Below are 14196 nucleotides of genomic sequence, written 5' to 3'. Positions count from 1 at the left end.
TGGGGACGGAATCGGGGGCGTCATTGTAGGTCGGTGGGCGGTGGTGGGGTTTGCATACCTCTTCATGCAGCTGAGGAAGGAGCAGTGCTCCGAAAGCTAGTGATATCGAAACAAACCTGTTGGACTTTAACCTGGTGTTGTAAGACTTCTTACTGTGCTCACCCTAGTCCAACGCCGGCATCTCCATATCAGGGTTTGTTTAGGAAAGTGATCATGAAGGGATCACTCGAATCGTGGTCAGATTCGCTGGGTGTGGGTCCTGTTGCATGGGGATAGTAGGGAGGCGACTGTGGCTATTGTCTGAGTCACAGTCGCTGTCGCTACTGCTGCAGTCTGTGGGCGTTCCGGGGTGGAGTGTATATTTCGGGGGTGGAGTCGAGGTTGTGTCCGTGGCTGGGCTGGACGCGTTGGGGGATGGTAGGGTTACGTTGGCTGTGGGCGGGGTGTGGTGTGCTGCATCGAGCATGACGTGGTGTGCGTGGTTAGACTGTGTTCCATATGCCTTAAGCTGGTTGGTATGGAACCACGCAGTCTTTCCATTGAGGTACTTTATTTTGTAGACGGAAGGGCTTACTTTGTCCGCAATGGAGTACGGACCAGAATATTTAGGTGACAGGAATGTGCTGGGGTTGTATACGGAGAGCATGACTTGCTGTCCTACACTGAACTCAGTCACATGCACTGTCTTATCGAAACAGGCCTTGCTCTGTTTCTTTCTTGTGCCCAATTTCGCTGCGGCTGCTAGCTGAGCCGTTTTAACATTCGCCACTAATTGTTCTACTGCTTTCTCGTGTGTGAGGGCTGTCACTTCGGGGTTGGTCAAATCTAATCCTAATAAAAATTCTGTGCCTTTCATGGGGCGTCCGGTCATGAGAGTGTGTGGGGTGTAACCTGTGGATGTAGAAACCGTATTTCTCAAAAACATCAGCGCAAAAGGGAGGACTGAACCCCAAGTGGTGTTGTTTTGCTGGACCATTTTTCGGAGGGTAGCTTTTAGGGTCCGATTCATGCGCTCCACGATACCACTCGACTGGGGGTGGTATGCAATGTGGGATTTTTGGGTAATGCCAAATATCGTGAGGACGTTCTTCATGACACATCCCGTAAAATGGGAACCTTGGTCGGATTCAATGCTGTGGGGGAGTCCCCATCTCGTAAAGATGTGGTGGGTTAAAATCTTGGCTGTGGTCTTTGCAGTGTTCGTTCTGGATGGGAATGCTTCCACCCATTTTGTAAACGTGCCTATCGCCACGAGTGCATACTTATAACCATTCCTGCAAGGGGGAAATGGTCCAATATAATCAATCTGGAGGTTAGTCCAGGGGCCGTTAACGGGTCAGGTGTGACTAAGCTGAGCGTTTTTGGCATATCTGTCCGGATTGTTCTGGGCACAGATAAGGCAATTCTCAACGTAGTGAGTTACATCTTCTTTCAAACTCGGCCACAAACAGAGCTGCATGAGGTGGGCTGTAGTGGGATCGATTCCCTGATGTCCATGACTGTCATGGAATAAACAAATCAGTTGGTTCCTGTCCTGTTCAGGAACCACATAAAGGGTGTCTTTTAACACCACACCGTCATGTGTGGTCAGTGCATTTCTAAACCTATCATAGGGTGCCGTAAATTTTCCTTTCAAAATCTCCCTGAGATTGCTATCCTGCTTCTGGGCCTGCACTAAATCCTCGATATTAGTCTGCGAGACCTGAACTGCATTCACTGGTGCGCTCTCGGGGGGTGTCCAAAAATATCCGTGCCTGGAACCTGCTTTTGCCAATGTGTCGGCCTTTACATTTCCAGGGGGGGAGGAACGATGGTGACTATGAACTTTGATGATTCCAAAGATCCTGTTCTGTGTTCTTTCTAAAATGTGACGGAGCAATGGGGCTGAGGGGAGGGGTTTTCCGTCTGCGGAAACAAATCCTCTTGCTTTCCACAGGGGTAGGAATTCCGTAAGGCTGTTTCAGACATAGAGGCTGTCCGAATGTATGTCTGCTGGGTTGGGGAAGGAATCTGGGTGTTCCACTATGTATGCGATGGCCACAAGCTCTGCCGCCTGTGTGCCTAAGTGTCCTGGAAGTTTTATTGCAATTTCTTCTCGGGCGCGTCCCTGCGCGTCCTCAACATAAATGCCGCATCCTGTTATGCGCTTCCCTTCTAATATTGTGGAAGATCCATCCACATATATTCTTATGTGTTCGTACATGTCTGTGTGCTTGGGGCTCTGGGTTGAATTACCTATCTTTCTGGGGGTGTTTTTGCAATAAAGGGGCCTGTGTTGTGGTGTGGTGAGATGAGTTCACATTCATGGGGGGGTGCCTGGGCACTGTAGGTTATCTGCTAAGAAGGTGTGGGTCTTGGTCCTTTTAACAGTGATGTCCTGTCCCTGCAAAAGAAGGGTCCATCTAGCTGCTCTTATTTGACTGACTGTACCGTCCTTGAGTCGTCCGTCAAGTAAAGGTTGGGTGGGGGTCTGTTCTGTGAGGATTGTGATGGGGTTTAGTCCGGTTATGTATGAAAAATACTGTACTGCCCAAAAAACTGCGAGCAGGTGCCTCTTACAGGCTGAAAATCCCTGCTCCACAGCATCTAATACTCTGGAGGCTTAAGCCAGGGGCCTTAACTGTTCGTGCCGTTCCTGAAGGAGCATGGCCGAAAGTTGCGGTCTGTGCTTGCTACCTCTATAGCGTAAGGGGAAAGCGGGTCTGGAACTTGTAGTGCGGGAGCTGCACTGAGTGCTCTTTTCAACGAGTCCACAGCATCCGTATGCTGCGGAAGCCATTCCCAAGGGGCTCCCTTCTTTAGGCGGTCTGAGAGGGGTGCTGCCTTGCTGCGAAACCATCCATGTGGTTTCGGCAGTAGCCAACCAGTCCTAAAAACGACCGGAGGGCTGAAACGTTCTGGGGAAGGGGCAATTTGGCAGTCGAGTCAATCCTTTTATGCTCGATCTCGCGTTTACCATGTGTGATAATTGTACCCAAATATATCACCTTGTTTTCCAAAATCTGGGCCTTTTTGGGGTTAACTTTACAACCAATTTTCTGTTCCACTCGTGGAACTAGGAGTTCCAGGAGTTCGGACAGAAGCTTGATGTGCTCTTCCTTGGTGTCTGTCTGCAATAGTATGTCGTCCACATACTGGACCAGACATTCGGGGTGAGAAAATTTTGACAATCCATTTGCCAGCTGTCGGTGGAAAATGGAGGGGAGTTGTGGAATCCTTGTGGCAGGCATGTCCACGTGTACTGCTGATTTTTAAACATGAAGGCAAATTTGTACTGGCACACCTTTGTCAATGGAATGGACCAGAATCCATTACTGACATCCAAAACCGTGAAGTAGCGTGAATTGAGTCCCTGTCTGAGCATGGTCTTGGGACTTGTGGCTACCGTGGGGGCTGCTGCGGGGGTGACTTTGTTGAGTTCCTGGTAATCGATGGTCAGTCGCCATGATCCATCGAGCTTTCTTACTGGCCAAATCGGGGCATTATTAGTGGAGGCTACTAATCTGAGTACGCCCTGCTCTAATACGCTGTCGATAACTTTTGCGATTTCTCCCTCTGCCTCTTGGGGAAATCCATATTGCTTTTGGGGTCTAGGGTCAGGTCCTGTGATTTGTACTGAACCAGTCATCCGGCCACAGTCGTGTTTGTGGGTCGCGAATGCTATCCTGTTCTTTTGCAAAACTGCCCTAACCTGCTTGTCCGTGCTAATCGTAGTCGGGTCCAACCAAAATTCGCCTACTGCGCTAATCTTGTTTGCATATTCTCCTATGGTGTGCGTTGCGGGGGCTCTTGGGGATTTTGCCATTTTCCAGACACATTGATTGACTGGATCAAAGGATAGGTTGTGGGAATTCATAAAATCTATGCCTAAAATGTGTTCTGCTGTGTGGGGTAGATCGACGAAACCTATGGGGTGCTTGGTGGTGATGTTGCCGATTTGAATGGGTACAGGGGCTGTGATGTGTCCCTGCTGTGAGTGGCCTGTAAAGCCGCTGAGGGTGATGGTGGCTGTAGGGGGCCACGTGTCCTTTTGAAACATGGTGGAGGAATTGATTGTGGTGCGGGACCCTCCTGTGTCCCAGAGAAACTCGATGGGCTGTCCCTGTATCTTTGCTGCAACTACTGGTCGGCCGGACCTATCCCAAAGGATGTCGCAGACCCAACTGGGGGAGTCCGTTCAGGTCCGTCTGATCTGAACGGGTGCTAACGCTATGTATTGGTTTTGTCCTGTTCTTATTTAGAGTGCCTGTCTGCTGGGTTCTCTGTGGCTTTCGTGGGGCATTGCATTCTCTTGCAAAGTGTCCTAAATGGCCACAGTTGTAACACTCCTGTGGTTTCTGTGGGGGGCTGCTCCTGCCTTCATTTACCCATGCGGGGTTCTGGTGTGCTTTTACTGCTTATATGTCTGCTTCTGCCTGCTGTTCTTCATGATTTTTATTCGTGGGTTTGTTTTGAACAGATTGCTCCCAGGTGCAGGACAATCTTTTTACAACCCATTTCTCAGTATGAGCCTCCTCTGAGGGGTCATCATTCGCACAAGCTTTTTGTCCTGTTTCTGTGGCATGGGAGCTAAGATAAAGATTTGGCCATGTTGTCTGGGGACAAATGGGCACGGTCTAAGTCTCCGAAAACTGCTGCGAAATGGATCCACAAGCGTCCAGCAAACGCTGTGGGGTGCTCGGTTTTCTTTTGCCTGCACTTATTGAGGCCATCTACGGGGTCACCCCTGTTATACCCGATCGCGTGATCTAATGAGCTTTGTCTTTGCTCCGTGGTGGCAGCATGAAGTGCTCTTAAAGCTGCCTTCAGGTCACTACACTGCCCCTGCAATGCCTGTACCTGCTTCTCGGTTTCCTCTCGTACCAGGACTGCACCTTGCGTGTCCTGATAGACCTTTTTGTACTGGAATTGGAAGCTGCTTAAGTGCGCCAGACAAGACTGGTGTGCCCCCTTGGCATCATCCACCTCTCCGTCTTTTGCTGCTAACTTCCTCCTTAACTCTATGTTCTCTTTCTCTACTCACTGACATCGACCTTGCTCATTCGATGTATGCCTTCTATCTCTTTCCGGAGCGTCCTAACGACCTCCTCTGTGTCTCGCAATTGTGCCAAACAGGACACGATTGCCATCGGCTTGCGAGCTTTCCCTAAGCTCTTTTTGTGGATCTCGCTCAGGTTCTCCCACTAAGTATGTCCTATACTCCCGGGACCTGTTTCCTCATTTTCACGGAATTCGCTCCAAAAGGGCTATCCTTTCCCTTTTGAGGTACTTTCTGATTTCCTCTTCCCAAACGGGACACTGTCCAACTCTACTGCTGGTCGCTGCGACCACAAATTCTTCTGGGTTCATGAGGCATTGCATTGCCTGCATTGCCATCTTTCCTATCTGAATGTTTTCTTAAATTTGGAACGAGGGGATTGAGGCGGTGCTGTAATTACGGGTACGGCTTTCGCTATTTTCCGAAATACAAACTCCCGACAGTTTTGTCGCAACAAAAAAATCTATCTGTTTACCTTATCGCCCTGTTAGTTACGCATGCATTTAACACACTTCCGAATTATGAGGATTGATCAGAACTGCTTGAACACTTTCCTGTTTTCCTGTTCCCAATTAGATTCCTAATTCAAATTTTTGGGTTCTCCAGGAGTGGTTAAGCCACTTCTAGATCGGGTCCCGTCAGGATGTCGCCAGGTATCTTTATGGTACTGCCACGAGGTTCAAGTTCAAGTAATGATCAATAACTCAATGCACCAATGGTAAGATTCAAATCAAAGCACATTTATTATACACAGTAAATCGCTACTCATGCATAAACTCTACTTTCTAAGCTGTTTCTATCACTAACAGGTCAATACTTAGCTTCGGACTGGCCCACCAGGTCAGGGGAACAAATGGCCTTTCGTTCGGGTTCTGAGTCTGCGGGATTCAAAGCTGGCATGGACTGGTAGCTAGGAGCGCCTATCTCATAGCGAGCGTTGACTTGAAACTTGCATTCTTGGAGGCCGCCGGACAGGTCACTGTCAAGGGTTGCTTCGCGTTGCTGAGTGACCCTGTCAAGAAGGACGATTTGAACTTGGGGGCTTTACTTTATAGTCCCCAGGGCTTCCCGCCTTTCGGGACGGGCCCCATACCTGGTTTCAAGTGATTGGACTTTGTTCCAATCACTTGGTTTGATTTCTCCAATCCTGGAGCTGTTCCCTAATCGTTGGGCGGTCTTTACGTGTCCGTTAACCTCTTTTGTGTTGGCTCCTGCTGGCGCCGAGGAGTCTGGCTTGGCTTTGTTTACCTTAAATGTTTCGATTGTACCTGGGGATTGCTCATTACTATGCAGATGGCTGCTTGTATCGATGCTGTCTGGGTTTCTGCAAAGTCAAATACACAGTAACTTGCGCCTGCTAGTTTTTGCCTGTGTTGGCTGAATTTCCCTTCAGCCTTTGCTGTTCTCCATTTTAAGTCGGGAAGTGGCCAACTCAGGTGGCTACAGTCCCAGCCGTCCTTCTGCATCTTTTTAATTAACGACTGCCGGTCTGTCATATAAGAGTTTATCAGGGAGCCCGGGGACCCCCTTTTAATTTCTTTCGCCGCCATTATTAATTTACCTACCATCACTGTGTGATTGGAGAATGTATATATCTAGACAGTCCCCCTATTCTTTCCTACCAAGAATACACAAACTTCTTATAGTACTCATGGCGAGGTTCTCAGAGGTTCCGGCAGCGTCCTCCTCCGTTCCCGAGAAGGACGTGTAACTCTTGCCTCCACGGGCGGGTTCCACATCACCCCCCTTTTCTCTCCGATGCCTGTTTATCTGATCAGGGCCTCACAACATCGTTCTTTAACATACCTCCATCAATCACCTCTCGCACCTGTAAACAATCTCATACATTAATTCTCAACGCGGCTGTATCACATTAAGTTATACCAGTTAGGTCAGTTCTCTCACTCACGTAGTCTGTCTGCTATTTTGGTTCTTCCGGTGCCACGTCCCTGATCAGTTGTCTTGCCGAGTGTCTCTAATTTCTGTGGTCAAAGTTTGACTACTTACCCCGTTCACTGAACCGAACGACTGCTCAGTTCCATGACATCCTGCCAACTACGCCATACTGTAGGTGAAAATATTCACGAATAGACCTTTGAATGAGTAAAGAAGCAATTTAAGAGTTCTGGGAGAAAAGGCCTTTGACCCCCACGGTCTGTGCAGCACCTTTTCTCGCCTGAGCTGAGGTCGCACCCGTGTTAATGTACAGAAGGAAAGCAGAATTAGTTTACATTCGCATTTACATATACCCAATCGATTCTGTTTGTGTCACAATTCATAACATGCATCTTCAATGCCATAAATGGCTACAAGTTAGCTCCTATAGCCTCTAATTGGCAGTTTGCCGTACCCGATCAATTCTTTACATAGATAACGGTTACATAAAGTCATGTGGTCAATAGTCCAGCCACGTTGAACATGTCCTTCCTCATTCCTTGCTAGTTCCTCAATTTGGGGCCCTTTTGTCAGTTACAAGTAGCTAAGAATACAGACATTGGGCAAAGGTTGCCAATGGCTCATTGTCTCTCTGGATGCATCTGGTTGTGGATCACTTGTTTTGCAGAAAGCTTTACTACTTCAGCAGCAGACACTGATAATAACATAGGGTCAAGAACATTGACAGAGTCCATTTTATATCAGGCGGCATCCATTTTGTATCTTCTGTAGTCCGTTCAGTAGTTTAAGTTTTGGAGGATGTGCAGGGAGGGAAAAAGGGGGGGTGGTTGCCCTCAGTGAGTACAGGTGAACCACCACCCTGCCTCCCCGCCCCCACACACCTCCCGAATGAAGTGGCCCCCTTCTTTCCTACTTTTCCCATGAAATTAATTAAAAATTACTTTCCGCCTGTTTCCCCAAATAATATATTATGGCATGGGAAAGGCAATATTCACGTCAATTGGTTTGGTAATAAGCTCAAATGCCTGTTAATTGGTTAGCACTGCTGCCTCACAGCGCTAGGGACCTGGGTTCGATTCCGTCTTCCGGTAATAGTCTGTGTGGAGTTTGCACTTTCCCCCCGTGTCTGTGTGGGTTTCCTCTGGATGCTCCGGTTTCCTCCCATAGTCCAAAGATGGGCAGGTTAGGTGAATTGGGCATGCTAATATTGCCAAAAGGGTTAGGTGGGGTTCCGGGGATAGGAGCGGGGGATTGGGTCTAGGCAGGGTGCTCTATCAGTCAAGGGCCAGTGCAGACACGATGGGTCGAATGGCCTCCTTCTGTACTGTAGAGATTCTATGATGCTATGAATTATTTTCTCAAAAACGGCCATTGTTTTTGGCTCCCGCTCACCTACAGTTTTATGGGGACGTGGTCATAGGATGAACGTGTAGGCAGTGGGCTTCGTCATATTTTACGTGCTCCTGGCAGAAACACGCATTGAGGAGCAGTAAAATCCAACCCATGGTTTCTTCCTAGCTTGACTATTTTTTCTCCTCTTGTCCAGTCTGTCCTTCCTCACACCCATGACGCTCCTGATGACCTCCATCACTTTAACAGTTCTCAGTTTCTTCCTCCTCACCGTCTCCTCTACAACACAGATGTCTCTACACCTCCATTCCCCAGCAGGACAGTGTGTGGGCTGTCTGCTTCCACCTTGAACGGACACCTAACCGTCGACGATCACCCTCCTTCGTCTGTCTGAACTTGTTCTCTCATTGAACAACCTCTCTCTTAACCCATCCCATTTCCTCCAAATAAAAGTTGTTGCTGTGGGCACCCACATGGGTCAATTATATTCCTGTCTTTTTATAGGACATATGGAACATTCCATGTTCCAGTCCCACTCGGTGGGAGGACCCCCACCCTCCCTCTCTCTCTCTCTCTCTCAACCCCTTTCTCTCTCCCTCCGTCCTCCCTCAATTCTATTACCAGTAAATTGTTAACCGTATTGGTGCCAGATCCTGCTCGTGCAGGGAGTCAAAATGCAGATTGGATGAGGGCTTTGCGAAACACCTCAATTCTGTTTGCAAGAATGAACCCAAGCTTCAGGTGGCCTGTCACTTTAATTCTTCACCTTCTCCTCACCCTGGCATATCTGCCTCTGCCTACTGCACTTTCTCAGTGAAGGTCAATGCAAACCCAAGGAACAACACCTCAGCTTTAAATGAGGCACTTATTGCCTTCCGGACTTCACATTGAGTTGAACAATTTCAGACCCCGATCTCTGCTCCTCCATTTTGTCTCCTTTTCTTCTTACTTTCACTTTCAGTCAGCGGCACACTTCTCGAGGCACATCCTTTGTTTATTTTCTTACCACATCAAAGTTCCCTGCGGCCCTGTATGACTAACTCATCCCTTGTTGTCCACCCGAACACAGAGCTTCCTTCTGTCCTTGTCCCACCCACACCATACTCCTATCTCATTACATCACTTTTCCTGTTTCTCGCTCTACAGATGCTGATCTGCCAGACCTACTGAGTGTTTTTGCCACTTTTGGTTTTTATTTCAGATTTCCAGCGTCTGCTATATTCTGCTTTTCTCTTGTTTTTAATGTGAAAATGCAATTCCTGGCGCAATAATGAATGAAAGATAGTACTTGCTGAGGGGAGTCAGATTAGTAATCCAGAGACCTTTGGTAATGCAGTGGGGACCCTGGTTCGAATTCCACCACAGCAGATGATGAAATTTGAACTCCATAAAAACCTGGAATTAAAAGTCTAACGACGACCATCGTCGATTGTCATAAAAGCCCATCTGGTTCACTAATGTCCATTTAGGGAAGGAAATCTGCCATCGTCACCTGATCTGGCCTACATGTGACTCCAGATCCAAAGCATCGTGGTTGACTTGTTAAAAGCCCTCCGGGTTCTAAAATGCTGGCCCACATCCCATGGTCGAATTTTTAAAAGATTATAAATCAAGTTCTTTGTTCAGTTTAATGTTGACATTGGAACATAGTACTGTTGAATGGTAGTTGCACCTACTTTTGGAACGTGTTGTGTAAACACTTCGAGAAATTTCACCAGCATAATTTTCTAGTTGCACCATTTTTATTCAGTTGTTGATAATCTACGAGCGAGACACAAATTTAAAATTAAATTAGAAAATGCTCTCTGAAATGAATGAATGAAAATCGCTTATTGTCACGAGTAGGCTTCAATGAAGTTACTGTGAAAAGCCCCTCTCTTGTCTCTCCTGCATTGTTAAGAGTGCTAATACAGTGATGACATAAGATATCTTGCATTAATACCCCAAAGCAAGTTAATTGTAACTCTGGTTCCATTTTTTTAACTCTAGTAAATGGCAGCATTAATTTAGAGCATTAATTAATGTAAAATGGTTTAATCTTTCTGGTACAGAATCAAAGAGGCCAATTTAAAGGTGCGTTTTTGCACCAATGAAACTCAGGCCACCCGGGAGACGTTTGTGGCGAAGTTGCAGAGCCTGGGGTTTGATATCGCTCTCGGTGAAGTCTTTGCTCCTGCCCCTGCTGCTTGTCAAATTTTGAAGGAACGTGGACTTAGACCACATCTCCTTGTACATGATGGTTAGTGCTCGAATGTTTTGGTTAATTTCAACCGCTGAATTTATTGGTTCTCAGCATGGTTCTTATCAAATAACATATATTATTGCCATGAAATTATTTGATGCTGCTTTTGTTTTTGCTCATTTTTAATGGTTAAGTGTTTGTTTTGTGGCAAGATCAATCCTGATTTAATTTGAATAAAGTCAGCAGATTTGGCCTACTCCTGTTGAGTGGCTATAGATCTCAGGAAAGGGGGCTCCCTCCTCCCTTGAAAAAAGAAAGCTATAAGGGGTGGCTGAATAGAGGCCTTAACATTATTAAAGCTTTTGCTGGAGTGGATACAGTGGGAATAATTTCTCTTGTAGGGTAGAGCACCAGTGGCCATGAATGTGGGGTAGTGACCAGGAAATCCAGTGTGATTCCATAAAAATGTCTTCACTCACAGATTGGTGTGAATGTGGAATTCGCTACCACAGCGAGTGGTTGAAACGAATTATATGGACGTATTGAGGGCAAAACTAGATTAGCATATAAAGGAGAAGGGGACTGAGGGTTACGATAGTAGACTCAGATGAGAAAAGGTGAGAGGAGGCTTGAGTGAGACGCATAAACGCCAGTATAGACCTTTTGGGCTGAATGTCCTGTTTCTGTGATGTAGATCCTGTGCTCTGAAGTGAGCTTACTTGATAGTTCTGGGAGTTCTGAAAAGACAGATTAATGCGTTTTGTGAGTCTTTTTCTAATTGAAAGGGAAAGAAATCATATGGTACAAAGTTGAAATGATTCTCCTTTCAGAATGATTACCTAACATTTTCCTCTTGGGTTGAATTGTCAATGGTATGAAGAAGATACTGAAACTTGGTGAATTAGGAATATTGTGTTTAAGATTGTTTAATGGATGAAAACATTCAATGCTGTGAAAGATAGTTCATCATCAAATGCTGTATCTAAAGGCTTGGGTGGGATTTTCCGATCACGCCTTCACTGAGACTGGAAATTCCAGCTTGAGGTCAACGGACCTTTAAAAGGCCCATCCCACCTGTGACAATTCCCGTGGTGGGCAAGACCTGAAAATTTACCCCACGAAGTCAGTCTACTATGGAATTGCAAAAAAGCATATTTGTTCACACACTCCGATTGGTACAGCACAGAAAAGGCCCTTCGGCCCTCGATGTTGTGCCGAGCCTTGTGGGCTGAGAGAATCCCGCCCCTTGTTTTCGGTCTTATTTAAATCTATCCCAATAAGTTGCTCAACAAGTTATGGCCACAATTCAGTCCTTTAAGAGGAGAATTTACAATTTCAGGAGAGAGGATACTATGAGGGGACAGTGGCTTTGTAAATTTAGCTTGGATCTCCTTTCATTTTCTTATGGAGTAAAACAGGAATTTCTCAAGAACTTTACCTGAAATTGCCAACTAGTAATGATGGAGAGATATGCATGCATAGAGAAGTGAAACACCAGGGACATGGGAATGTGCATGGCCACAAAAGTCCAGTTCAGTCCATCCACCCAAGAAGACATAGCTCCATTGATTTTCTCACCAAACGTCTATCCTTTAATCCTCAGCACCACTCTTCACCCCTTGTAAGATTATTGATGCTTTTCGCTTCAATTGCCTCCTTGAGCAGTTCATTATAACGATTCACCACTCACTATTTAAAGTTATTATAACTCATCTGTTGGTTTGCCTTTGTATCAAGCTCATTCATTGTTCTCTGGATATTAAGCTTCGGATGCAAAACATTTTGAAGTGCTTTTGCAATTTTAACATTTAAGGAGAAAGAAAATATTGCTCAAAGTTGTTCAGGTTTTTCTGTCAGCTGAAAGCAGCATAGTAAATACTAACTGCTTGCATGGAGCTGGAGTAGAACATCCCAGGTGTACATTCCGAAAGCACACCATAGTACCCAGATTTGCACAGTAAGAAATTTAGGTTCAAAACTTTTCATGATTAGTTTAGCGTGGTTCGTTATGTTCAGTATTATCTGGACCACCTCTGGTGACATTTGGAACAAATATTTCTGTTGTGACCCACTATTCTCTGACTCATTTGGTTGTTTGATTGTACCAATGTTGGACCGTAATTCATTTTTGATTTGTTTCGGGGACGTGGATGATGCTAGCAAGACTGCATTTATTGCCAATTGTTAATTGCCCTGAAAAGGTGATAATGGGCCTGCTGTTTCGGGGCACTAAATGTGCTGACAGTGCTTCCATAATGCTCTTCGATCAGAAATTGCAGGATTTTGACCCAGTGGTCAAAAGAGGCAACAACACATCCGGGTTGCGGCGATGCGGAGCTAAGCCGCGCGATTCAGCAGCTCCCGCGAAAATGGACTTTTGGGCCCGCTAACGGAGCCCCAACGTCACTTTTTTTAAAAACCAACCCGTGGGGAAGGAAGGAGAAAGGACCCCTACAAACCTGCATGGATCGGACCCGCAGCGAAACGGCGAAAAAAGCGGCCCTGGAGCAGCGGGAGAAGAAAAAGAAAAAAACAAAATGGTGGCGCCCACGGACAAAGAGGAGATGCAGGAGTTCATCAAGTGCTGCTTCGAGGAGCTGCGTAAGGAGATGGTGGCGCCTATACTGGCAATGATGGAAAGACTTGGAGCAACCCAGAAAGCCCAAGAGGTGAAGATCCAGGAAAAAGTGAGTGAGAACGACGACGAGCTCGTAGGCCTGGCGGAGAGAGTGGAGCGGCACGAGGCGATGCACAAGATGTGGGCGGGAAGACTAGAAGACCTGGAGAACAGATCAAGGAGAAACAACTTGAGGATCCTGGGTCTCCCAGAAGGAGTGGAGGGGGCCGATGCCGCGGCATATGCGGGCACAATGATCGGGACGCTGATGGGTGCGGAGGCCCCCCCGGGATTGCTGGAGCTGGATGGGGCGCACCGAGTGCTAGCGAGGAAGCCCAAGGCAAAAGAGCCGCCAAGGGCGATGGTGGTGAGATTTCATCGGTTTACGGACAGAGAGAGGGTCCTGAAATGGGCCATGAAGGAACGGAGCAGCAAGTGGGACAATGCGGAGATCAGAATATACCCGGACTGGAGCGCGGAGGTCGCTAAGCGGAGAGCGGGTTTCAACCGGGCCAAAGCGGTGCTGCATCGGAAAGGAGTGAAATTTGGCGGGGGGGGGTTGCTGCTGCACTGGCCGAAAGAGAACAGGACACAGAAGAGGTGGCTGGGACGGGGGTCCCCCCGCTGGGGGACTGGAGAGTGAGGGAGCCGCGGACAAGGGACTGAAGGCAGACTTGGCAATGCTCCAAGAGACACACCTGAAGGTGGCGGACCAGGTCAGATTAAGAAAGGGATGGGTAGGACAGATATTTCACTCGGGTTTGGACGCAAAAAATAGAGGGGTGGCAATTCTGGTGGGAAAGCATGTGTCATTTGAGGCCAAGACTATCGTAGTGGATAATGGAGGGAGATATGTGATGGTGAGTGGTAGGTTGCAAGGGACGTGGGTGGTGTTGGTAAATGTATACGCCCCGAACTGGGATGATGCGGGATTTATGAAGCGCATGTTGGGGCGCATTCCGGACCTGGAGGTAGGAGGACTGATAATGGGAGGGGACTTTAACACGGTGCTGGACCCAGCACTGGACTGCTCCAGATCAAGGACGGGAAGGAGTCCGGCGGCGGCCAAGGTACTTAAGGGGTTCATGGATCAGATGGGGGGAGTGGACCCAT

The 14196-nt window shown here is 47.3% G+C and overlaps 1 protein-coding gene across 2 annotated transcripts in view; it reads left to right on the top strand.

Moving 5' to 3' along the window:
* Positions 1-14196, top strand: part of lhpp (phospholysine phosphohistidine inorganic pyrophosphate phosphatase) — a 228782-nt gene that overhangs the window by 49235 nt on the left and 165351 nt on the right. For both annotated transcript variants that reach the window (XM_072479263.1, XM_072479264.1), the window contains one exon: positions 10336-10523. In XM_072479263.1, the coding sequence (XP_072335364.1) occupies positions 10336-10523 (188 nt within the window). The remainder of the gene's footprint in view (positions 1-10335; positions 10524-14196) is intronic.

The sequence above is a fragment of the Scyliorhinus torazame genome, chromosome 16 (assembly GCF_047496885.1).
Source record: "Scyliorhinus torazame isolate Kashiwa2021f chromosome 16, sScyTor2.1, whole genome shotgun sequence".
NCBI classification, from domain to species: domain Eukaryota; kingdom Metazoa; phylum Chordata; class Chondrichthyes; order Carcharhiniformes; family Scyliorhinidae; genus Scyliorhinus; species Scyliorhinus torazame.
Note: the sequence above shows the minus strand (reverse complement) of the source record. Positions and strands in the feature narration are given on the sequence as shown.